We start from the raw sequence: 23,977 nt of genomic DNA, 5'->3' as shown, positions 1-23,977 counted from the left end.
CTCTGGAAAAATTGTTCAAGTTCAGTTGTTTTAATTTTCCTCTGCCACACATGTTCCTGCTGCAAAAAAATATAAGATGACAAAGCCTTGGGGTGGGAGCTGGCAGCGTGGCTGGAGGGAAACTGAGACTCGGAGTTGGGGTGGGGATAGGACGGACATTAGGACTGGCTGGGCAAGGGCACTATGACTAGAAATGAAGAAAGGAGCAGAATGGGACAAAGAACCATGGAGAGAAACGGTGGCGGGGACAGGGAGCCAGTAAGCGTGGGGAGATTCGATGAGGACCTGGGGTGTTGGAAACTGGGAGACTGCAGGGCAAGAAGACTGGAACAGAGAACCAATGGAACTGGGAGAAGGAGATGAGGGTGAAGGGGGGAGAGATCGGAAGATGGGAAGAACTGGACTGGCTGGGCAAAGAGACTGGGACGAGGAGCCAGGGAAGGGTCAGGGACACACCAAGCTTCGATGAGGAGACAGGGAAGGAGATTGGGACAGGGAATGTGGACTGGGGGAAGTGCAGGCCAGAATAGGGAAGAGTGAGAGATTGGATGAGGAACTGGGGGAAGGGAGGAACAGGGAATTGCTGGGCAAGGAGACAGAACTGGGATGTGGGATGAAGCCTGAGGAGTGGAGATTGGGAATCACGTTGCGATAATTGGGCCTACAAATTTACCCTAGTTATGAGTTCAACTGTAAAAACTGTGAAAGTTAATACAATGTCACAATAACCTATAACAACAAATGCTGATGTGAAAAGGTACAAAAGCAGGACAGAAAAACTGAATTAGTCCAAACAAAAAGGCCTCCTGATATAATTCAAAGACTGTGTTAAGATCATGCTTCGTAAACAAGAAAAGTGTGGAACCAGAAATCAGTGAATCAAAACTTGTGTGTCAGAAACTAAGCCTAAATAGTGGAAAAAATAATGGGGATGAGCAATTCCACCCACTATTCCCTTAAGGAAAGACACTTTGGGAGAAAAACTGGCTACTGGAATGAGCTTCACCATCATGGCTGCCAACCCCTACATCTCCTGGTACCCTGGGCCTTTTGCATCCTGATCCTAAGAAATGTCCTCACCAGAATGGGCCAGAGATAGGGACTCAGGTGACATCACTACCTCTGCTGGCTCCAGATGAATCCCAAACACCATCTGGGATGAAACAGGATTGGACTTTAACCACAACAGCAACAATAGCTCCAGCCCCTCTCAACTAACATTTTCTCTTCCCCAAAAGGACAGTTATTACCAACTCAGATACCATCTAAACAGTCTACCAAACAAGAGCAACAAGGAGTCCGGTGGCACCTTAAAGACTAACAGATTTATTTGAGCATAAGCTTTCATGGGTAAAAACCCCACTTCTTCAGGGTTTTTGCCTACGAAAACTTATGCTCAAATAAATCTGTTGGTCTTCAAGGTGCCACCGGACTCCTTGTTGTTTTTGTGGATACAGACTAATACGGCTACTCGCTGATATCAAACAAGAGGTTTTTCTTTCTAAAAGCTCTCACCAGCTAAAGGGAAAAGGAACAAGGGATGCTGTTAAAGTGAAAGCCTTATTTAATACTTGACATTTCAAATGTGTTGTTTTCCCTTCTTTTCTTTATCTTTAATAACAAGCTAAAAGGATTTTTAGTTGTGTATTTGCCATGGTACTAAGTAGGCTGAGATCTCTGTATACCAAACCCCGACCTTGTTTAACACTGTTTAATATTGGACTGTGACTGGGTTACATTAACACCTTTGGTCCATTTATTCCATCTAAATTAATACAGCAATGGCCAGGTGAGGAGGATGTGACTGGGATGAGGAGCCAGCGTGGAGAAGAGACAGAATGGATGCTGAGACAGGTTGGAGGGAACAAAGCAGAAGGGGTAAACCTGGGGGGATGGGGGACAGGCAGAAGAATTTGTGCCCACTAGAGAACACTGCTCACCAGAGCCTGAAATGGAAAGAATAGTTACTTACCCTACAGTAACTGTAGTTCTTTGCGATGTTGTCATTGTGGAACCCACCATACATACGCATGTGTTTCATGCACGAGATCAAAGCCTATTGATAGCAGTGTCTGTCAGAGCTGCACGTGCCCCGTGCCTCTTCATGCTCCCTTATGAGGGCATAAAGTGAAGAGTAGCTGTGACCCTCCCTCAGTTCCCTCATAATTCAAAGCCTGTGTTGCTGGGGATTCCAAACAGCAGGGACATAGGGTGGTTCATGGGAGCCACACTGACTACAACATCTTGAAGAGCCACAGTTACTGTAGGTAAGTAACCATTCTTTCATCTTTAAGAACGTGCCACTGTGGAACCCACTATAAGGGACTGGCAAGCAGTATCACCTCAGAATGCCAGGAATGAGGAGCTTTAGCTGCATTAGTGAAATAAAAACTGAAGTATTGCTTTTCTGAACTTGGCATCAGACTTAGCCACCATGTCAAGTGAATAATTTTTGATAAAAGTTTCCACTTTGCTGCTTTGCAGATCTGAGACAGTGGCACATTTCTGAAGCAGGCCAAAGATGCTGCATGTACCATGAATGAGTGTGCTTTGACTGGTAACAGGTGGAGGGAGCTACATTATGTAATCCACTTAGAATAGCTGACTCTTTGACAAGGTGGATTTAGCCATAAAAAGATGAGGAGACAATCTAAAAGGTCTTATCAAGGTATAGAGCAAGGTTGTGGAAACATCCGAACTATGCAGCCTTTTCTCTCATGGTGTCTTGTGTGGCTTTGGGGAAAAGACCAGTAGGTTAATCAACTGACTCAGGTGAAACTTTGAGATCAATTTAGGGATGAACTTAGGGTGCAGTCTCAGAACGCTCTTGTCCCTGTGAAAGAATATGTAAGGAGGTACATCCATAAGGGCATGGAGCTTATTGATTATTCAGGTCAAGGTAATAAAAGACTGCCATGAGAGTAAAGTGATGTACTGAACAATCCGATAGTGGCTTGAACAGAGGCCTCATAAGTTTTAGGAGGACAATGCTGAAATCCCACATAGGAGTCAGGTCTCTAACAGGTAGATAAGTATGCAGGAGGCCCTTGAAGAATCTCAGCACCATTGGATGGGAGAAGACCAAGTGTAATTGTATCAGAGAGTTACAACTTGATATTGCTGGAAATTTGGACTTTGACAGACCTAAAAGCCAGTCTGGCATGTTTCAAGTGTAGCATGTATTTGAGGATGTTTGCTATCAGGGCCTCTACTGTTTTCATATTATACTGGATTGCCCACAGGGAGAACCGCTTCCACTTACAGGAATAGGTATTCCTAGTAGATGGTTTCCCGCTCTATATGAGAACCTGGTGAGAACAGCTCCTGCCAGCATTGCTCAATCAGCCAACATCCAAGGCACCAGGTGAAATGACTGCAGGTCTGGGTGCAATAACTGACATAGTTCTGAGATATCATGTCTGAAGATCAGGAGATGGAGGGGAATCCGAATGGATATTTGCAGAGGTCTGATAGCCAAAACTGTCTTGGTCAATACCCTGGGTTTGAGGTAACTGGGAGAAAGGCATATAGGAGGGCTGGAGATCACTAGCAGGAAGGAGTCTGGTAAGTAACTTGAGCTCATGCCCCCTCTAGAGCAGATGTTTAGGCACTTAGTGTTGTCCTCTGCATCAAAAAGTTCTATTGTGGGAGCCCTCCCTGGCAAAATATCTGCAGAGACCACTCAAAGGTTAAGAAATCTGCCAAGTCATTTCTGGTTTTGGAAGGTGAAGAGCCAGTGGAGTTACACTGCGGTGAAGGCACCAGATCCATGGCCTGATGGCTTCCTGGCAGAGAGAGAATGATTGAGAGCCCCTTGCTTGTTTATACAGTGCCTCGTGGATGTGTTGTCCATCAAGATCTGGACCTTGCAGTTCTGCAGAAGAGGCAGAAATGCTATGCAGGCCAACTGGATGTCCCTGAGATCTAGGATGTTTATATGCAGCTCCAGCTCATTCTGGGACAAAGGGCCCCCTGCATCTGCAAATGGTTCAGGCAGGCACCTATAATGAGTCTCATTTTTGGGGAGGGGACAGAAGGGAACCCCTGTCATACTTTCTCTGAGTCTAGCCATTGAGCTAGTTCTGGTAAGACTTGGGGTGGGACTGCGACTTTCTTGGTCTTGTGATGCTTGAAAGGGGAGTACTCCAACCTCAGCCATAATTGTAAGGGCTGCAGATCAAATCTGGCACACAGCATCATGTACCTGCAAGTTGACATGTGACATAGCAATCTTAGACATTCACAGAATCATACAATATCAGGGTTGGAAGGGACCTCAGGTGGTCATCTAGTCCAACCCCCTGCTCAAAGCAATCCCCAACTAAATCATCCCAGCCAGGGCTTTGTCAAGCCTGACCTTAAAAATATCTAAGGAAGGAGATTCCACCACCTGCCTAGGTAACGCATTCCAGTGTTTCACCACCCTCCTAGTGAAAAAGTTTTTCCTAATATCCAACCTAAACCTCCTCCACTGCAACTTGAGACCATTACTCCTTGTTCTGTCATCAGCTACCACTGAGAACAGTCTAGATCCATCCTCTTTGGAACCCTCTTTCAGGCAGTTGAAAGCAGCTATCAAATCCCCCCTCATTCTTCTCTTCCGCAGACTAAACAATCCCAGTTACCTCAGCCTCTCCTCATAAGTCATGTGTTCCAGTCCCCTAATCATTTTTGTTGCCCTCCGCTGGACTCTCTACAATTTTTCCACATCCTTCTTGTAGTGTGGGGCCCAAAACTGGACACAGTACTCCAGATGAGGTCTCACCAATGTCCAACAGAGGGGAACGATCACGTCCCTCAATCTGCTGGCAATGCCCCTACTTATACATCCCAAAATGCCATTGGCCTTCTTGGCAACAAGGGCACACTGTTGACTCATACCCAGCTTCTCGTCCACTGTAACCCCTACGTCCTTTTCTGCAGAACTGCTGCTGAGCCATTTGGTCCCTAGTCTGTAGCGGTGCATGGGATTCTTCCGTCCTAAGTGCAGGACTCTGCACTTGTCCTTGTTGAACCTCAGATTTCTTTTGGCCCAATCCTCTAATTTGTCTAGATCCCTATGAATCCTATCCCTACCCTCCAGCGTATCTACCTCTCCTCCCAGTTTAGTGTCATCTGCAACCTTGCTGAGGGTGCAATCCACACCATCCTCCAGATCATTTATGAAGATATTGAACAAAACCTGCCCCAGGACCGACCCTTGGGGCACTCCACTTGGTACTGGCTGCCAGCTAGACATGGAGCCATTGATCACTACCCGTTGAGCCCGATAATCTAGCCAACTTTCTATCCACCTTATAGTCCATTCATCCAGCCCATACTACTTTAACTTGCTGACAAGAATACTGTGGGAGACCGTGTCAAAAGCTTTGCTAAAGTCAAGGAACAACACGTCCACCGCTTTCCCCTCATCCATAGAGCCAGTTATCTTGTCATAGAAGGAAATTAGATTAGTGAGGCATGACTTGCCCTTGGTGAATCCATGCTGACTGTTCCTGATCACTCTCCTCTCCTCTAAGTGCTTCAGAATTGATTCCTTGAGGACCTGCTCCATGATTTTTCCAGGAACTGAGATGAGGCTGACTGGCCTGTAGTTCCCAGGATCCTCCTCCTTCCCTTTTTTAAAGATGGGCACTACATTAGCCCTTTTCCAGTCGTCCGGGACTTTCCCGGATCACCATGAGTTTTCAAAGATAGTGGCCAATGGCTCTGCAATCACATCCGCCAACTCCTTTAGCACTCTCGGATGCAGCGCATCTGGCTCCATGGACTTGTGCTCGTCCAGCTTTTCTAAATAGTCCCGAACCACTTCTTTCTCCACAGAGGGCTGGTCACCTCTTCCCCATGCTGTGCTGCCCAGAGCAGTAGTCTGGGAGCTGACCTTGTTCGTGAAGACAGAGGCAAAAAAAAGCATTGAGTACATTAGCTTTTTCCACATCATCTGTCACTAGGTTGCCTCCCTCATTCAGAGGGGCCCACACTTTCCTTGACTTTCTTCTTGTTGCTAACATACCTGAAGAAACCCTTCTTGTTACTCTTAACATCTCTTGCTAGCTGCAACTCCAGGTGTGATTTGGCCTTCCTGATTTCACTCTTTTATCCCTGAGCAATATTTTTATACTCTTCCCTGGTCATTTGTCCAATCTTCCACTTCTGGTAAGCTTCTTTTTTGTGTTCAAGATCAGCAAGGATTTCACTGTTAAGCCAAGCTGGTCGTCTGCCATATTTACTATTCTTTCTACACATCGGGATGGTTTGTCCCTGTAACCTCAATAAGGATTCTTTAAAATACAGCCAGCTCTCCTGGACTCCTTTCCCCCTCATGTTATTCTCCCAGGGGATCCTGCCCATCAGTTCCCTGAGGGAGTCAAAGTCTGCTTTTCTGAAGTCCAGGGTCCGTATTCTGCTGCTCTCCTTTCTTCCCTGTGTCAGGATCCTGAATTCGACCACCTCATGGTCACTGCCTCCCAGGTTCCCATCCACTTTAGCTTCCCCTAGTAATTCTAGTAATTCATAGATTCCAATGCCAGAAGGTACCATTGTAGTCCTCTAGTCTGACCTCCTGTATACATCGTTATTGTCAGATTCGATTTTAGATCCTTCATCATTGACTGGAGAGATCAGAACCTGTGCTCTGGTAAAACATTTCTCACCAATGAGAGTCGATCACAGCTCCTATTAATACCATCATCTGTGACGCTGTAAGAGAGAATTTCTCATAGCTCACAAGGAGTCCTAGTTGAGAGACAAGGGAGAGGATATAATCCAGGGCTGCAGTGGCCACCTGCTGGGACCTGCCCCTGATCAGCCAGTCATTGAGATATGTGTAGGTGTGGGTTCCCCTTCTCCTTAAAGGCTCCTACTGCCTGGCATTTCGTGAATACTCTCAGTGGTGTGGAGAGTCCAAACAGTGGAACCCTGTATTGATAATGGTTGGGCCTCGCTGTGAATCTTAGTTACTACCTGTGGGCTCAATGGATAGCTATATGGAACTATGCATCCTGCAAATGAAGAGCCATGAACCAGTCTTGAGCTTGGAGAGAGAGGCTGTAGGCATCGATGCTGCAGGGCATATTGCCAAAACCAGGCTTGGTACCAGAGATCTTTGTGCCACAGGATGCACCTTATCACCAGCCCTTGAGGCCATGTAGGGCTTGGTGGATTTCTCTCTGGAACCTTTACAGTATCTTGTGGGAAGTCACAGAGCTATTTCAGGATTCTAATTCTGTGTTTGGAATGCTCCCTTTTGGTGCCAGACATTGATATCAGAGGTGTCAACTTTAGTACAGATGGTGTCTGCAGTGCCAGTGGAGTTTGCTTCCATGCCAGAGGTGTTGGTGCCAGATCTTTTTGCAGTCCCATCATCTTTGCATTGGTCTTAGGCATTTGCTAGACAGGGCACTGAATAAATCTGGCTTGTCTGCTACTAGCATTCTCGTGCCTTCTCCTTAGGATCTGAACAGACCTAGTTTGCTCCAGGAGATAAGCTTCAACCATGCATCCTGTGACTTACCTGCTCTTGTAGAGAATGACAGGCACATCAAACATCGTCTATGGAATTAATCTATTACAGGATGGGCAGGCCTTGAAGACTGCAGGTTTTGGATCTGCCATGTTGAGGTGTCCTGTACAAAGGGTCTGTACAGAAGGGGTGGGCAGGAGGGGCTGACCATCAATATTCACTCCATATGGATTGATATAGTTTACAGTGGTCATATATCAGTGAATCAGAAGAGTTCTGAAGGTTTTTGCAGGTTTTGAAAAGATTTAGTTGAAGCTAAGAATTAGCAGGTTGGACACTTGCCAGGTTTCATCTCAATGAAATGGGCATTAAGAGAAAACTAAGGGAGGGTCTTGGTCACTCCACTCTTTATGCTCTCATGCAGGAGCACAAGGAGGCACAGGATGCTTGTGTGGACATTGCTGTTCAAAAGACCTCTATCTGGCACTCCTGAGGTGCATACCCACCTAGAGTGGTTTCCGTACTGACACATACATACTCAAAAAACAACCCAAGACTCCCGAGTCATTCATCTGTGAAACCACTGACAATGACAAAATATCCCATCCCCCTCTAGAGTTGTTCCATCGTAGATGATGACAACCTACTACTGCTATAATTACTCTGAGCTCAAGTGCCAGAAATTTGTATGGTGGATCTAAAGATTCCAACCCTGCTGATGACCCATGTGGGTGTCAATATGATGCCACATGATGGACTTTTTAAAAGTTTGCTTGTTTAAAAACCTAAGAAATTATACAAAATCTACATTAAAAGAGCATTAAGGTTGCAAAGTCAAGCACTCAAATATTAGGAAATGACAGAATTATGGTTGATTGTGCAACTTTGAAAATTTCCTGGTTTCGGGAGCTGCAACCCCTGGGTCATCCATTATCTTCATGATTCAGAATGGCATCTTCCTATTTGATCATTGTCCTGTATTTAAGAGATCTTTAACTTGATAATTTATGCTTCTTTGTAACTGTATATAATTCCAATATCTTTAATCAACACTAGTTTGTTTGAAAGTCTAATCTGCTTAATTCACTGTATGCTGCAAGGAAAAAGCCCCGTTTTAGATCATTTCTATTACTTACGTATGCATCTTGAAAGAGTAGGGTCTGGCACAAATCCCATTTTGCAGGTACATCTGTAGCTGCCCATGGTATTCAAACACTCACCATTAGGGCATACCCCTTGCAGCTGGCATTCATTAATGTCTGTAAGGAAACAAAAATATTTATCAGTGGGAGAATGGAAATAACTGAACATTAATATTAATCAGTTTAGTCTTCATTTAGGGGTTATTCTGCTGTTTTACCTGCAAGACACTTTTATTCTGCAGCATCTACTACACTGGATCAAATTGTGTAGTTACATGTTGGTTAGAGTAATTTTTCTAACACTAGCAACATTTGACTTAGCATCTTTTATAGAATCACTGATAACTCAAAAGAAGAAAAAATTATGTCCATGTCATTTTTCAAGTACCCACTCTGAACTTAAAAATGAAATTGCTTCCCCATGTTATGAACCCACATATTTACTTTCAATGCACATTGATAAAATCAAATTTTACTTGCAAGAAAACTTGTGGTTAACAAATTTAAAACTTACACATTTGAGAATTCACAATAGATGTGGTATATTTTATATGGGACAGAACATTGCTTGACTATTATATTATTATTTATTATTTGTATTACAATAGACTCTGACATCCGAAAATAGGGATTTAGTTCCAGTTGTGCTGGAGGAGGGTACAAGCATAAAATAAAGGACAGTCTCTGGCCCAAACAGCTTACAAAATTTAATAGTGAAGAGATGTGGCAGGGAGTGTAGACCATAAAGGTCAGGGGTGGGGAGGAACAAGGGTCCCAGTAGTGGGAACACAAGTTTGCGTTATTAACAAACAGAAAGGACTGCAGATCAGACCAGAGAGTGTGTGAGGAGAAAGAAAAATACTGTCATATATTATATATATATATGAAAATTATATATAATATATATACACACACACACACACCCCCAACCCAGTTTGTTCTCTTACCCTAATCTGGTGCTCACTTTCTAAATGTTCGTTCTTTATAGATGTTTACAAGGGAAGTTCAGTTAAAATAAATCTTCAAGTGTATACTGTTACAGCTAGAAAGTCTCTGAACAGTTTTATCCCCCACAAATAACTCAATTTATACATTTTCATTCATAGAAAATCAACCCACTATCACCAAATAGATGGAAAATATCTCAGAGAGAGAGAGAGAGAGAGAAATCTATTGTATGCTACTTTATTTTGTTTGCCCCATTTCCTGAACTTACACACATCATAGCAAGCTATGACATACCCATTTAAGTACAGTGAAACCTGTCTTGAGTGACCATTAGAAAACTAGCAAAAATCAGTTGCTTAATAAAGGTGGAGTAAAACTATGCTCAGTGCATTGGTGATACTATGGGACAGTAACCTTTTAGAAAAGGTTGCCTACCAAAGGTGGTCTCTAACACAGGTTTCACTGTATTACTGATGTTAATGACTGGGGGGTAAGTGGCTTATATTTCCTCTAAAATTCACAGATATACCAACATGTTTTCTTCAAAATCATCCAGCCTGTACTCTGTTCCATAAATTATTCTTTTATAGGATGTTGTCATGACCATATCTCAAATAAAACTCTTCCCAGATGAACCATCTTTGCTCTTCAATATCTAAAAATACCTCTCATCAATCAATAAGCAAATAGAGACATCCAGTTCCCTTGTACCAATGGTATTCCATTAAATTTAGGCATTTCTCCTAAGATACATGTAGTATATAAATGCTGATATTGGCTGCCTCTCCCTTTATTTGAAACTGAGGTCAGTGACACCAGCATTCCTTCTGTTTAATTTGCTTTTTATTTTTAATTTTAACTTTAATGTGCATGTTCTGATGCATCAGCATAACTCAGTTCTTGTATGTTTTTCATGTCTCTCTTCCAGCTCTTTTGTTTCTGGCTAAGCTCGTCAGAGAACCATTGTGTAGATATATGGTACTGCATTACAGAGTTCTATCTAGGGATTCAACAGGAACCATCCACAAACTGATAACAAACCTTAAATGTTTTAAAAGAAACTGATGGGCATATTAGAATGATTTTTACTTATGCGCTTTGGGCAAAAGTCCTTGCAAGATTTCCTATTCACTGCATATTAATGCACCCTGTGGTAAATGGCCACCTACCTAAAACATTTCCAGCCACCCGCAGACCTGTCCAGCTGTGTAAATTAAACTGAAATCAACCTGTTAAGGCAGCTGGAAAAGGAATCTGGCTCAAGATTAAGTGCTTTTTTTTTTTTTTTTTTAAAGTCGAGAATGTTACTTAAAAATGACTAAACTTATAAATTGTGTTTATTTGCTCTTCCCCCTCCTCTTTTTTTAAAATAAAAATTAGAGAAATGTATACTTGAAAATTGTCCGAATGGTCTTTCTATTGTCCAGAATTATAAATAAGCGAATGTTTGTGAAGTGGTTTGAAGTGTAAAACACTACATAAACGTTAAGTATTATAATTTTGTTAAACAGCCACATTATAACGGCCACAAAATTTGGAGTCCTAGTGGCCAATATGAACACTGTAATTTGCTCCAAGAAAACTCTAAAAATCAGAATATACTTAAAAGGATACTTTTCAGTGAACAAAATTCATCTGAACAAGCTGTCTGCCATAACACTTACTTTCAACATTTTCGTCTGGAATTTAATTCTGACCAATTCTTACTTATAAACTCCACAGAATCCCTTGTGGAAGGAGAATGAGATGGGGCCCTGAGATGGAAACCAAAATGGGAGGACTTCTGTGGCTTTCATAGCAAAAAGCAAGAATAAAAAAAGGGTGATGGAGTTAGGAGGAGGTCAAAATCTTTAGTGGGCGCATCCTTCCAGCTAAGGAAATATCTTCTGGAGTTTTGTATTATCCATTGTAAAAAACTATAGATAACTGGATTTAATCAGATTTTATGGAGTCTACCTCAGTTTTCTCTTTTCACAGAAAGAGTCAGAGACATAGTAGACCCTCATTAATTTGCACTAATGCTGCGGCCCAAATTGTGAGAAGCCTTTGCATGGTTGTACAGGGTGGAGAGTCAATCAAGGAGCTTCCCTCTCCCCCCACCCCCCCAACATCTTGTATGGCTGTATAGGGACCATTCATAACAGCAATCTCTGAGGACCAGGGAGCTCAGAGATTGCTCATTCATTGCTTCTTCCCTCATACAGGGACCAGGATGATGGAAAAGGAGCAGAGAAGAAACTGGATTATTGCTGTAGCATGGCCAATGTATGGGTATGGTTGGGCAGACACATGACAATCTCCTCCACCTGTGTGCAAGCAGCATACTTGGGGAGAGATTGTGCCTACTCAATGAAAAGCCATAATCCAGTCTGAGCAGACCAAATGCAAACAAGTGCGTTTTGCATACTAACCAGTACAGTAGATAGTAAATCTGCAAGTGTGGAGGGTCCCTCAACTGTCAGGACCAGCATAGCTTGCACCCCTGGAGTGATCCAGAGTCCTGATCCACGTGAGTCACAGTTGGGTTAGGGATTCACTGATATGCTGATCCTGTCATCCTCCCCCTCAGCAAGTTATCGGAAGGTTGGTGCATGAGGGTGCAGAGTGGCTTCTCCAGCTGCTGGGCTAAAGCAGAGGCTCTGAACCTTTCCAGACTACTGTACCCCTTTCAAGAGTTTGATTTGTCTTGTGTACCCCATAGTTTCACCTCACTTAAAAACTACTTGCTTACAAAATCAGACATCAAAACACAAAAATGTCACAGCACACTATTACTAAAAAATTGCTTACTTTCACATTTTTACCATATAATTATAAAATAAACCAATTTGAATATAAATACTATACTGACATTACATCATATCGTATACAGGGCAGTATAAACACATCATTGTAGGTATGAAATTTTAGTTTGTACTGACTTTGCTAATGCTTTTTATGTAGTCTATTGTAAAACTAGGCAAATATCTAGATGAGCTGATGTACTCCCAGAACACCTCTGTGTACCCCCAAGGGTACATGTACCCCTGGTTAAGAACCACTGGGCTAAACAAGGTTTTCTAGAGTCACTCTGCAGGTATTCTGTAGTCTGTAGGGGAGGATTTTTTCCCCCTGCCCATTTTCCCAGCTACTTTATTAGCTGGAAAATATGGAGTCATCAAGGTAGATTCTCTGATGGTGTAAACGGTCATAACTCACATATACATTTCAAAGTAAGAAAAAGAAACCCCTGTCAATTTGGTGCTCTTGCCTTGCTGGCTTTAATTTTTCAAAAGACTGCCACAAAGCCACTGAATGACTGAAAACTGTAGGGCTTTGAGGCCTGTTTCTTAATCTTGAATAGTGTGCTTCTTGAAGCATGAAAAGAATAATAGGGAAGTAAAATATTACCCATTTTGTAAAAAAGTGCTAGTGTCATTGACTGTCCCTCAGGAAGAAAAAAAATTGTCGCTGCATTTATAGGTGGATGTTTTTATGTTCTGATCCTCATGAACTGTTATACTCTAATCCAGGCATTTATTTTGTTTTACTTAAAACAAAAATGATGTGAGAAATCTATGTATGGAATTTCTTTTATTATTAATGATTATGCTACTATTGTAAAATATTATTTTTTTGTCTTTTTGCTGCTTCAATTTATATATGTTTACAATTCCTCAGTAAAGAACATTTTGAAAAAGCATTAGAATTACAGTTGGCAGAGCAAATAATTTGGATCAAATGTACAGTGAAACTATGCCGTCTTACATCAGTTGAGCATCTGGCCCTTTGTCATTACTGTCCAGATTACTACATGTGCACAACACATGGAACTTGTTCCTAACACACTGAAGTTCTAGCCGTTAGTTATTTGTGGCTACTTTGTCCACCACTATGAATTTATCGCACAAACTTCCAGGAATTAAAAATAAATTTTTAACAACAAAAGATAGCATACAACACCTTGCCACAGATTTTATAGGACTACTGGGTATAAGGTCAAAGTGCTACTAAAAAATACAATGTGTTAATGACTCACTTTGCAGCTGAATTTCCTGGAGAAAACAGGCTAAAATAAACAGTCATTTCCTATCTGAATGTTTGCCCACTCATGTAAAGGGTATGACTATAAATGAAAAAGGTGACTTTAATGCTGTAATACAAAAATTGTAGGAAGGAGATGTGGGGGTGACAGCAGGTGATCTTAGTTTAGATGGAAATATAGCTCCCATACCATAGGTTAACATTATTACATTGTGTAGTTTGTATCTGTAATAAAAAATATACGGTAAAATCATATTAAAAATTGTTTTGCAAAATGAAATTTTAAATGAGCATTTCCCTACAAAAACATACTAAAAGTTGGTAAAACAAACCTGAACTAATTACACCTGCTATATAATGAACTATGGGCCAAATCATCTCTTTTGAGTTTAGTAGTGCTGGGGATGAAAGTTGCAGAAAACCTGCTAAAATGGCCATATATTTTTTGGAAAGTGACTTCTTACCTCACCCAGCAAATTCTGGATGCTATCAGAAATAAATCATTATGACAATGATTATGATTAAATAATAAATACATTGTAACAACCAGCAAGAAGAAGGTTGTGATATGTATGTTGTCTTGTAAAGGAGAGTGGAATTTGGCCCATAAACTGTCTGAGACTGGGGATGAGGGTTTCATTATAATTTTAAAAATAGGATTTACCAACAATAATTAGCTCTTGTAGAATGTTTTTTGTCTTTACTTGCATTAACTAATTAATACTAGAGATTGGGAGATACTGAAAAAAAAATCAACAAATATTGGCTTGAATTTAAAAATGAATTGGCATTTGCAATGCTTGTGCCTTTTTTCTGTTTGTTTTCTGTGAATATTCAAGCAATCAAGTTTTATTCACAAAAACGATCATGCAGAGCCCATTCTAAGCTCACATACACAAGTATCTGCATTGGAAGTGGAATATTTTATATGGGATAGGACAATTGCTGGCACAGAAAGAAGACAGTGTTTCAAAAAATCCCTTGCTAGAGTCCTGGTACATAGGCAATTAAAAGAATCTGACAAGGAACTGACCACACCTTTTCAGCCACAGTTACACATGCACATACAGAACTACTTGGTGTGAATGCAACAACAGAAAATTAAATTTTATTAGCTCATATGCAGCCAGCAAATCTCATAGTGATCTAATTTTTCCAGGAATTATGATTCTAGGAAGGACTGTAATAGTCCAGAAAGGGAAACGTTTAAAATTTTCTAAAATTACCTAATCCTCTTTTTCTGCTACTTATCTCTAACTGGCTACCTCTTCCTTAGAGATTCAAAGGTCCAGTACCTTCTCCTGTTTATAATAGGTAGGCTCATTCAGTAACATAATAGAAACAATATCATGTGACTTATGTGACCAACCAATACATCTTGTATTTTGATTGTTGAGACCCAAATGCTCATAGCAAACTGTTTGCAATCAATTCATAAAGTAAAAAAATGAGAAAAAAGGTAAAAATATGCTGAATCAATAAGAATAATGAATAAATCTGAGGAGCCTATGATCTACTTGTTGACATTCTGGAAGCAGAGGAAGAGGATGAGATTTTCAAATAAATAATTTGCTGTGAATCATTTGCTTGGCTATATTATGCACACTGTATGGTGTGAATTTTTGGGGCTAAGAGTACAAATTATAAGCAAATTGGATTTTAAAAATAAACACAGCAATTTTGATGTAGAAAGTCTGAGAGATGGGGCCAAATTCTGTTCTTGGTAACTCCAAATTTAATGCAAAGCCACTACAGTGGCCATATCTCACATTTTGGGGTGCAATCCAGACAAGTAAGGTGTTGCATCACCACCTGCGCTATCACCCTGGGTGCCTTAAATGCTCTGCTGCTGTGGCTCATAGCCCAAACACCAACAGCCAGCGGACAAGCATGCAGTATCTTAAGTGTCTGTGCAGCTCTGGTTCAATGCTTCTGATGCTAAGCAGTCTGCCACAACACAACAGACACCCGCAGTTTCCAGCAGCTTTGGCGACACCTGGCAAGATGGCCTCAGCACACTTCCAGTCCTGAATGCCCTCAAAACATCTGCCCTGAAGTGTCCAGCCCTTTTCTGGGCCACTCAGATAAATGGTCCTTTAAAGAGACAATATTCAGCAGTTTGCCACAATAACTAGAGATAACAATTACTTCAATGCAAACACAGCATTTAGGTTAGATCTGGTTTAGATTAAATGTATAACATGTTTACTAACAAGAGGACATAGGTTAAGTGATACCAAGTAGAAGGAATAACATTAGCAAGGGTTACACACAAACAAAAGTAAACATATACTTTCTAATGGCTAAGACCCAACTTAACAAGCTACAGTCTTTCTTCAAGGTAGTTTCCTCACCAATCTTCCATTCTTCTCACTGGTCTGGATTTCACCCCAAAATGTGACACCCTGATTCGAGGCTCTGTTCTGGCTCTTGAACACTCGCTTTGTGAATATACAAGGCTGCAAAGCCGGCAATTGCCTACCCTCTCCCAGAGGTATGGACAGGACCAGGAAGGGGCAGTTGCTAGAAGGGAGGATTCTTGGCCAGAATACACTGTGCTCCGGCTGTAGTGGGCTGCTTCAGTGGCCCTTTATGTAAATTAAAGTAGACCCTGGGCCTGCACTAGCTTAAGCTGAAGGCCACTGCAGTTCTTCACTGCCTCTGAATCTGGGAGGCCCAGAATTGGCATAAAGCCACCTTTTGGTCCTTCTCCACCCCCCTTCTGGGCTGTGCGATGCTCAGCTCAACCACAGCTCCGAATAAAGGTGATTGACTGCAATGGAATTACTCCAGGTTGACTCCAGTGTAACTGACATCAGAATTTAGCCCATTTTCTCCCTTTTTCCCCCAATAGTAAAGTATTCCAAAGATTAATAGCCAATTCTAGGGAGAATTTCAGTGCATACTCTAATGAGATATGCATTTGCCATTTATGTATTGCTGAAAATATATGCTTTTGTTGGTTACTATTAAATATGCGGAATGATTTACTTTTGGTAAAGCTATTATGCATCATTAATTCACCTACAAACTGCAGTATTTTTACCCTAATAACTCAGCCAACAAAATATGAAAACTCAGCACAACCTACTGGTCATCAATGCCATCTACAGTTTAAGACAAATCAAAAGAGGCCTGTGAACTAGTCACTGGAGGAAATCCTGGTCTCCATTACAGCCTCTATTCTACTCCACTGGCCTAATTGGCCAGCTAAGTGTTGACCTGTTCCGGATAACCCCGGGCAACCTAGAGCTGGCCTAACCAGCTCTGCATCACATCCCCTTTGCTGTCTCCAGCACAAGGAAGTATCAGGGGAAGGGAGCATGGCTGCAGTACCTCTGTGTTTTGGCTATCCCAACAGCTGTAATGGTCCTTTTGGACCATTACAGTTGGGTGGGACCAGGATTGGCATGAACAGCTATCTAAGCTCAGAACAGGAAAAGCAAAAAGGTGGTGTAAAGCCACCCTTCTCCCACCCCCACTGTGGTGTACTGAAAACTGTGTTAAAATTGCAAACCAACACTTTAAATTCTCAAAGGTTTTTTTAGGTTTGCTTACAGCAGGGAGCTCTATAGGGAAGCATGTGACAGGCTCTAGCAACAGTCAATATGCAAAGATTCAGCCTAGAACAAGGTGGAATGAGTGTGCCTCTCTGCTTTAGGGAACAGCCTGCTTTCTCTCTGTCTGCCCTTGGCTCTTGTATGCTAAGATTCTGGATTTTAAGAAACAGTCATGCTGTAACCTTCCAAAAAGAGTATTTTATGTTTTTATCTGAATTCCCTGTTCATATTCCATGAACATAATATCCACACTACAGCTTGTTAAGACACAAGGCCACTGTCTTTACTCTTTTGGGATGTTGATTTAGGTTCATATTTGATCACAAACTCAAGACAGAATTTGAAAAATCTGTAAAATGAAATCTGCATCTTCCTCTCCATCCTTAATGGAACATAATTTATGCTCACTGAATCAACACTGCTTGACACATTACCAGAATTTAAAAAAAATGTCTAGAACAATGTGCATTTGTCAACGTATTCAGGTCAAAGCCACAGCCTTGTGACAGCCTACTATTTAAATCCATGTGTTGATTTTAAAGAAAATATTTTAGGCTCAACAAAAACAGAGAGAGATCACTACATGCATTTTGAACAATGTAATTATAAACAAAAATTAATCCTTTAGCACAGTGTTCAGAGATCTTATTTTTCTAAAAGATGTCACTGGCTACCAGCCATTTAAAGAATGAAACCAAATTTCTTTTTGAAGGAGCAGTGGTAAACTCAGTGGCTGTATAAGCGGTCATTTTTGTGTTAACATAGAGCCTCAGAAATTTCAAAAAAATTAATAATGTCAGCAGCCCACTTTATCTACATTTCTATGAAAATGCTTCCCCCAATTTTTTAAAAATTTAAGCACAAAAGAATAAAAAAAAAATCTTAGACACTGTATTAAAAAACTTCCTGAAAAGACCTAACAGTCTTTACAGTTTTGTAACATAACTCTCTTTTTGTATTGTAAGATATTTCATATTCCATTCAGTAAGTGATTTATTGGGAAGCATGTGAAGAAATTCCTTCACAAAATGTAATGGACATTTTAGATTCACATATTCGTGACTATATATATACACACACACATATACATATATATATACACACACACACACACACACTCACTCTCTCTCAACAGCAGCTGTAATTCTTCAAGAATAAAGCCTCTGTTGACCCATGTTCTGGGATGCATGAGGTCATAGTACCATTGAGACAGATGTCTAGAAATCAGGATAGTTGTGTCTGCTCAAGAAGTTGACACTAGGATGGAGAGGTCTTAGGCTAGTCACAAAGGTGGCAGATGCCAGTAAGCATAGAAGGATGATTTGAACAGATTTCTGAGGCTGTTATGGAGGATGGAAAATAGAATCTCTTAAATACTGAACTTTTGTCAGAAAGAAGGCAGATGTCTTTAACGAACTGAAACTTTCCCCAGTAAAGGCTAGTTTTTTGGATATGAATCAGAGTGGATTTTTCTAGTTTTATCCTTACCCCTGAAAATTTAAAGAGAGAATATATGACTTAAAAAGAGGCTCTGACTCCTTGAGAACATGGTGCTCTCTCCAACTGTCCAGATAAGGGCAACAGCCATTCCAAACAAATGGGACTAACAGAGTAGTGGAAGCAGAAATAGTGCTATACTGCCTCTGGGATCTTCCACTTTGATATTTGGGAGGAAGTCACTGTTGGACAGAAAGTGACCTCAGGAGCACTGCCTTTGAAAGTGAAGCAAGACAGATAAAAGATGCTTTCTTGAATGGAATCTGAGATAGACCTACTGACCCAGTGGATTCCTCTCTTTCCCTTTCTCAAAGACCTCATCTATTTCCATCTAAAGACGTTCAAGATTTTAAATTCTCAGTTCTCACTCGAACATCCAAAGAGAGTCCCATGACTTCCGCCCAAAATGTCTCTTCTAACCGAGCGAAGTGGCACTGCATTTGTTTCAGAATCTGAAACGTCATACAATGCTTAATGGATATCACAAAATACTTTGACCTTCAGAATCAAATAATTTGCCTGATTCAGCAAAGCACTTCTATAAGTATTGAATTTTAGGCATATGATTATGTCACACTGACATCAGTTAGACTTAAACACAGGCTTTGCTGAAATGGAGCCTAAATCTCTTGTGAAAGATGGTTCAGTACATATTCTCTCAAATATTTAAGTAAACCAAGAGAGGACCAGCTAGTAGTTCTCAATTCTTAGGGCTATAATGGCTGAGGAAGAAGCTTTCTTCTTCAAGTTATTGATTTTTTTTTTTTGGCAGAATCTTAAAGCATTACTCAGGAAACTGAGCTTTGGTCATTACCACTGCAGCTCAGACAAATAGCGAACCAGGGTTTGGATGTGAGGAAAAAATATTTAAAACCTCTTTACTAGTACCCGATGAAGCCACAGGAAGGATTGATCTAGGAGTAAGTCATAACATCTGGTAAATTCTAAGCCTTTATTTATTGGATGTGTAATTTTTCCTTTATGATGAGATTCCAAAATACACAGTAATTTGTGAGTTTTGTCTTGGACAAAATGTGCTTCCAAACCAAAGGCTGTGCCATTCCAGGTAGTAATTGTAGACTGGGACTGGGGAAGCCAAATGGACCACTGAGTATAAAAGGGGAACATGCAAGTGCCTTAGGCAGTGACAGTCAAGACACCAGGAAGGCTCCTCGAAATGTCTGTCCTTGAAAAGGAACTTACAGAAAGTCTGTTGTGCCCTAGAAGCCCAAGGGCTCACAGGATGAACATCTGGGTTCTTTCGCAGCTGGAACAAAAGCAAGCTAAGTGGCTCTCAGACCTGGGGAAACTAGATCCCCCAAAGGAGAGCAAGTCCAAGGAAGAGCAATAGGGGATCAAGGGGAACCAGCCAAGTAGTTAACACTGAGTCAGGTGCAAGAAAGGACCTAAAACTCCCCCCACCATAAGAAAAGACAAGGAACCAACAAGATGACCTTGCTGCCAGGAGGCTCAGAGAGATTCTAGAACCAGAGATGCTCCCTCCAACAGAACTAAGGATTAGGGGAGTGAAGAAGTTCTCTCAGTCCTTGATTTCAAAACTGATTCACTCTACAGCTCCATGGACTGCTCCATTAAAATGGCACCATGGCAGTGTTGCCAACTCTCATGATTTTATCATGAGTTTCATGTTACTTGGTGCTCTTCTTAAAACTTCAGCTGCTGCAATCAAGAGACTGCATAAGAATCTGCTTTCATTTAAAAAAGTAAGCTTCTCTCCCTCATAGTTACAAAGAAAAGCTTGAAAACATGAAGCAAATGCACCCTTAAAGGAGCAGAAACCAGAAGGCAAATAAAAGAATTCAAAAAGTATTATTTTAAAAAACTTCATGATATTGGGGGCCTGACTCATGAGTTTTGAATACATGATTTTCCTCTGCTTTCGAACTCTGACTGAATATTGGGTGAGTGCTCCTGCATCCTCTTCTTTCTCTTTTTTCCAAACTTTTGAAAGAGTTCCCAATGACTCAGCATAGGTTAGTCTGTTAGGATCAGAGATCATCATCAGATCTATGCAGTATGGACTGAACAAGCCTTTAGACTTGGAACCTGAAGCCCTCAATGAAACCAAGAAGCACACAGATTGAAAGTCCAGAGCTGATACATTGCCAATGCCTCCTCCATGAGTCTCACTATGCAGTGGTGCCCAACCTTACTACACAGGAGGGTCACACAAATCTAAGCACAACTTTGTGTGGGCCAAACAGATTCCACATATTTTAAAAAGATTTAAAGTCACCTGTATGGATTTATATTTTAAGTTCAGCTTGTTTCGTATGTATTTAGATAGGCTGTTTCTATTTATGGTATTGTCTATTTAAAAACAAAGAAATCAGTGAATAAAACGGGTATCAGAATGATAGAAAACAGGGGAAAAAACAGTAAAGAACACATCACCCTCTCCCAAATCAAAATAAAGAGCTGCCCAGAGCTGATAGCCTGAGCCCCACCTCCCAAAGCTGATACCAGGAGCCCTGCCATGTGGCGCAGACAGCCCTAGACCCACAGTGTGGGGCTGACAGCCTGAGCCCCGCCATGGGCCTTATGAAATGCTCTGGTGGGCTGTGCCACGGACCATAGGTTGAGCACCCCTGACCTATTGTATCAGGCTCTGGGAGTTAAGGTAGCACAATGAAATCACTTTCTGGACAATTGTCCTTCCCCCAAACAGTACAAGTAACCTGACATGCTAGTTGGATACTAATATGTTGGTCTCATCGGAGGCATATCTTATGAAGCCCATTATTTTCCCATGTTTGGCAGCAAAGGGTGGGATCACAAACTAAATATGAGTCAACAATGCAACACTGTTGTAAAAAAAGCAAACTTTTTTCTGGGATGCATTAGCAAGAGTGTTGCAAGCAAGACAAGAAGGAACTCTTCAACTCTACACAGCACTGATAAGGCTGTGCTGTAGTATTGTGTCCAGTTCTGAGAGCCACTTCGGAAAGATGCGGACAAACTGGAGAAAGTCCAGAGGAGAGCAACAAAAACGATAAAAGAGCTAGAAAACATGACCTGCAAGGAAAGATTGAAAAAATTGGGTTTGTTTCACCCGGAGAAGAGAAGACTGAGGGAGGACATGGTAACAATCTTCAAGTATTTGTAAAAAAGGTTGTTATAAAGAGGAGCGTGATAAAGTGTCCTCCTTATCCACGGAGGACTGGACAACAAGTAATGAGCTTAAATTGCAGCAAGGGAGATTTACGTTAGACATTAGGAAAAACTTCCAAACTGTAAGGGTAGTTAAGCACTGAAACACTAGGGAGGTAGGTGAATCTTCATCACTGGAGGTTTTTAAGAACAGGTTAAACGAACACCTGTCAGGGATGGTCTAGATCAGTGTTTCCCAAACTTTTTTGGCCACAGAACACTTTTTAGCCTATTACAGAACACTTATAATATTATTTTGTAGTCGTCTGGTTTTCAAATAAAAAAAATGCGTTATTTATGCTCAAATATATTTTATTTTATAAAACAAAGCAAAAATACAAATTTAAAATAACCTGAACTAACAATTTCTAAGTGGAAAGCACGTATAAAGTAGCACAAAAATCAAGTGCAAGAGTCAAAATTAAAAACAGTGTTCTACTTAAAAAAAACCTGTTTTTATACATACACAAACACCAAACAAATTAGATTTTTACTAGGAAAATCTATTTTTATAAACAGAAATACAAATTTGGATTTAATGGGATTGGTGTTTCTGCATTTTTCTATCACAAATTCGCTTAATATTAGGAATAATACCGGGAAAAGAATTTTACATTAAATTATAGTCATTCAAAAATAGTTGTAAGCTACGCTTCAAATATGCCAAATTTAAAATTAAAAAAATTTAAAAGACCCCCTTTTTTTTTTTAATTATGATTCTTTCACGGAACACCTATTCACATCGTGCGGAACACCAGTGTTCCACGGAACACAGTTTGGGAAACGCTGATGTAGATCATATTTAGTACTGCCTCAGAGCAGGGGACTGGACTAGATGACCTATTGAGGTCCCTTCCAGCCCTACATTTCTATGATCATATGATTCTATGCTGGTCCAAGGTGAAAACCCTAACCAAAGGAGATGGATTAGAACTTGTACTGATCTGAAACTAGGACTGAGCCCCAAACAGAAGATCAGAAGGGTAACCGTGTTAGTCTGTATCTGAGTCACTCCATGCATCTGAAGAAGTGGGTTTTTTACCCATGAAAGCTTATGCCCAAATAAATCTGTTAGTCTTTCAGGTGCCACCAGACTCCTCATTGTTTTTCCGAACAGAAGAGTGCACTAAGAACAAACTACACTAAATAGTAATTACCCTAGCTGGCAAATAAAAGAGAAAACATGGAAAAAATCCCAAATTATGGAGAGAAAATAATGAAGGACACTTGTAGGGCAAGGGAACAAAGGCTCTGATACTCAAAGCCAGTGGCCAGAAAGGAACTGAAAAGCATTGTGGTCCCCTTTTTATAACCTCTGATGCAAACTTTTCATGCCAGGGGACACAAACACTCCTGCTTTCTACAAGGTTCCAGGCCCACAGCACTATGGGAACAGGTACCCCTGGTAGGGACCTCCACAGTCAGTTCTCAGAGCAGAACCACATCCTAGTTCTAAATTCTGAGCATGAAGTGTATTTACTGACTTAACTCAACAAGTAATTAAGCTGAATGAAAAACGTTTATTCACATTTATTACAAAGGGTTTTATTTACTTCTCAACAATAGACTCATACATTTAAACTGTTTTAGAGTGTTAATCTTAAACAAAATAAATCTTCTATATCAGTTACATGAAAATTAGAATTTGTCAAAGTACCACATAATTTCTTAGAGGTTTCTTAATCAGAAGTTTCTTAATTAGAAGTTACTCATAAGTCAATTGTTAAATGTTATTTAGTAGTTATTGCCCTGACAGAAGTGTGCATATATTAAATTACCTAACATATGTGACAACTCATTCTATAAATTAACTAAGTGTGGAATATTTAATTTAGGGCTCATTTGTGGAACTCTTAGTCATGTTAGTGAGCACTTACTTGGCTATATTGGGACTATTCATTTAAGTTTTCTCCAAATGTTAGTAAGGGTTGACAGTTGGGCTCTTATTTTTTATTGTCTTTAGGAACATCAATTATGATTGTAAATGCTAATGAAATTTAAAATATTGTTCCCATGTGACACAGCAAGGTTGTTAATTTCTCTCATCTCCCCAACTATATGAAATGTATGCTATTTGCATCTTACAACCTCCATTATGTTTGATTACTTGAATAATAAAACAATCCTGCTGGCAACTTAATACACACTGACAGGATTAAAGAAAACAGCTTTAG

The 23,977-nt window shown here is 40.7% G+C and overlaps 1 protein-coding gene across 8 annotated transcripts in view; it reads right to left on the bottom strand.

The window, feature by feature from the left end:
• LTBP1 (latent transforming growth factor beta binding protein 1) overlaps positions 1-23,977 on the bottom strand; it is a 379,724-nt gene that overhangs the window by 142,458 nt on the left and 213,289 nt on the right. For all 8 annotated transcript variants that reach the window (XM_048843595.2, XM_075127005.1, XM_048843599.2 and 5 more), the window contains one exon: positions 8,599-8,721. In XM_048843595.2, the coding sequence (XP_048699552.1) occupies positions 8,599-8,721 (123 nt within the window). The remainder of the gene's footprint in view (positions 1-8,598; positions 8,722-23,977) is intronic.

The sequence above is a fragment of the Caretta caretta genome, chromosome 3 (genome assembly GCF_965140235.1).
Source record: "Caretta caretta isolate rCarCar2 chromosome 3, rCarCar1.hap1, whole genome shotgun sequence".
Classification (NCBI taxonomy): Eukaryota; Metazoa; Chordata; order Testudines; family Cheloniidae; genus Caretta; species Caretta caretta.
This window is presented reverse-complemented; position numbering and strand designations above follow the sequence as displayed.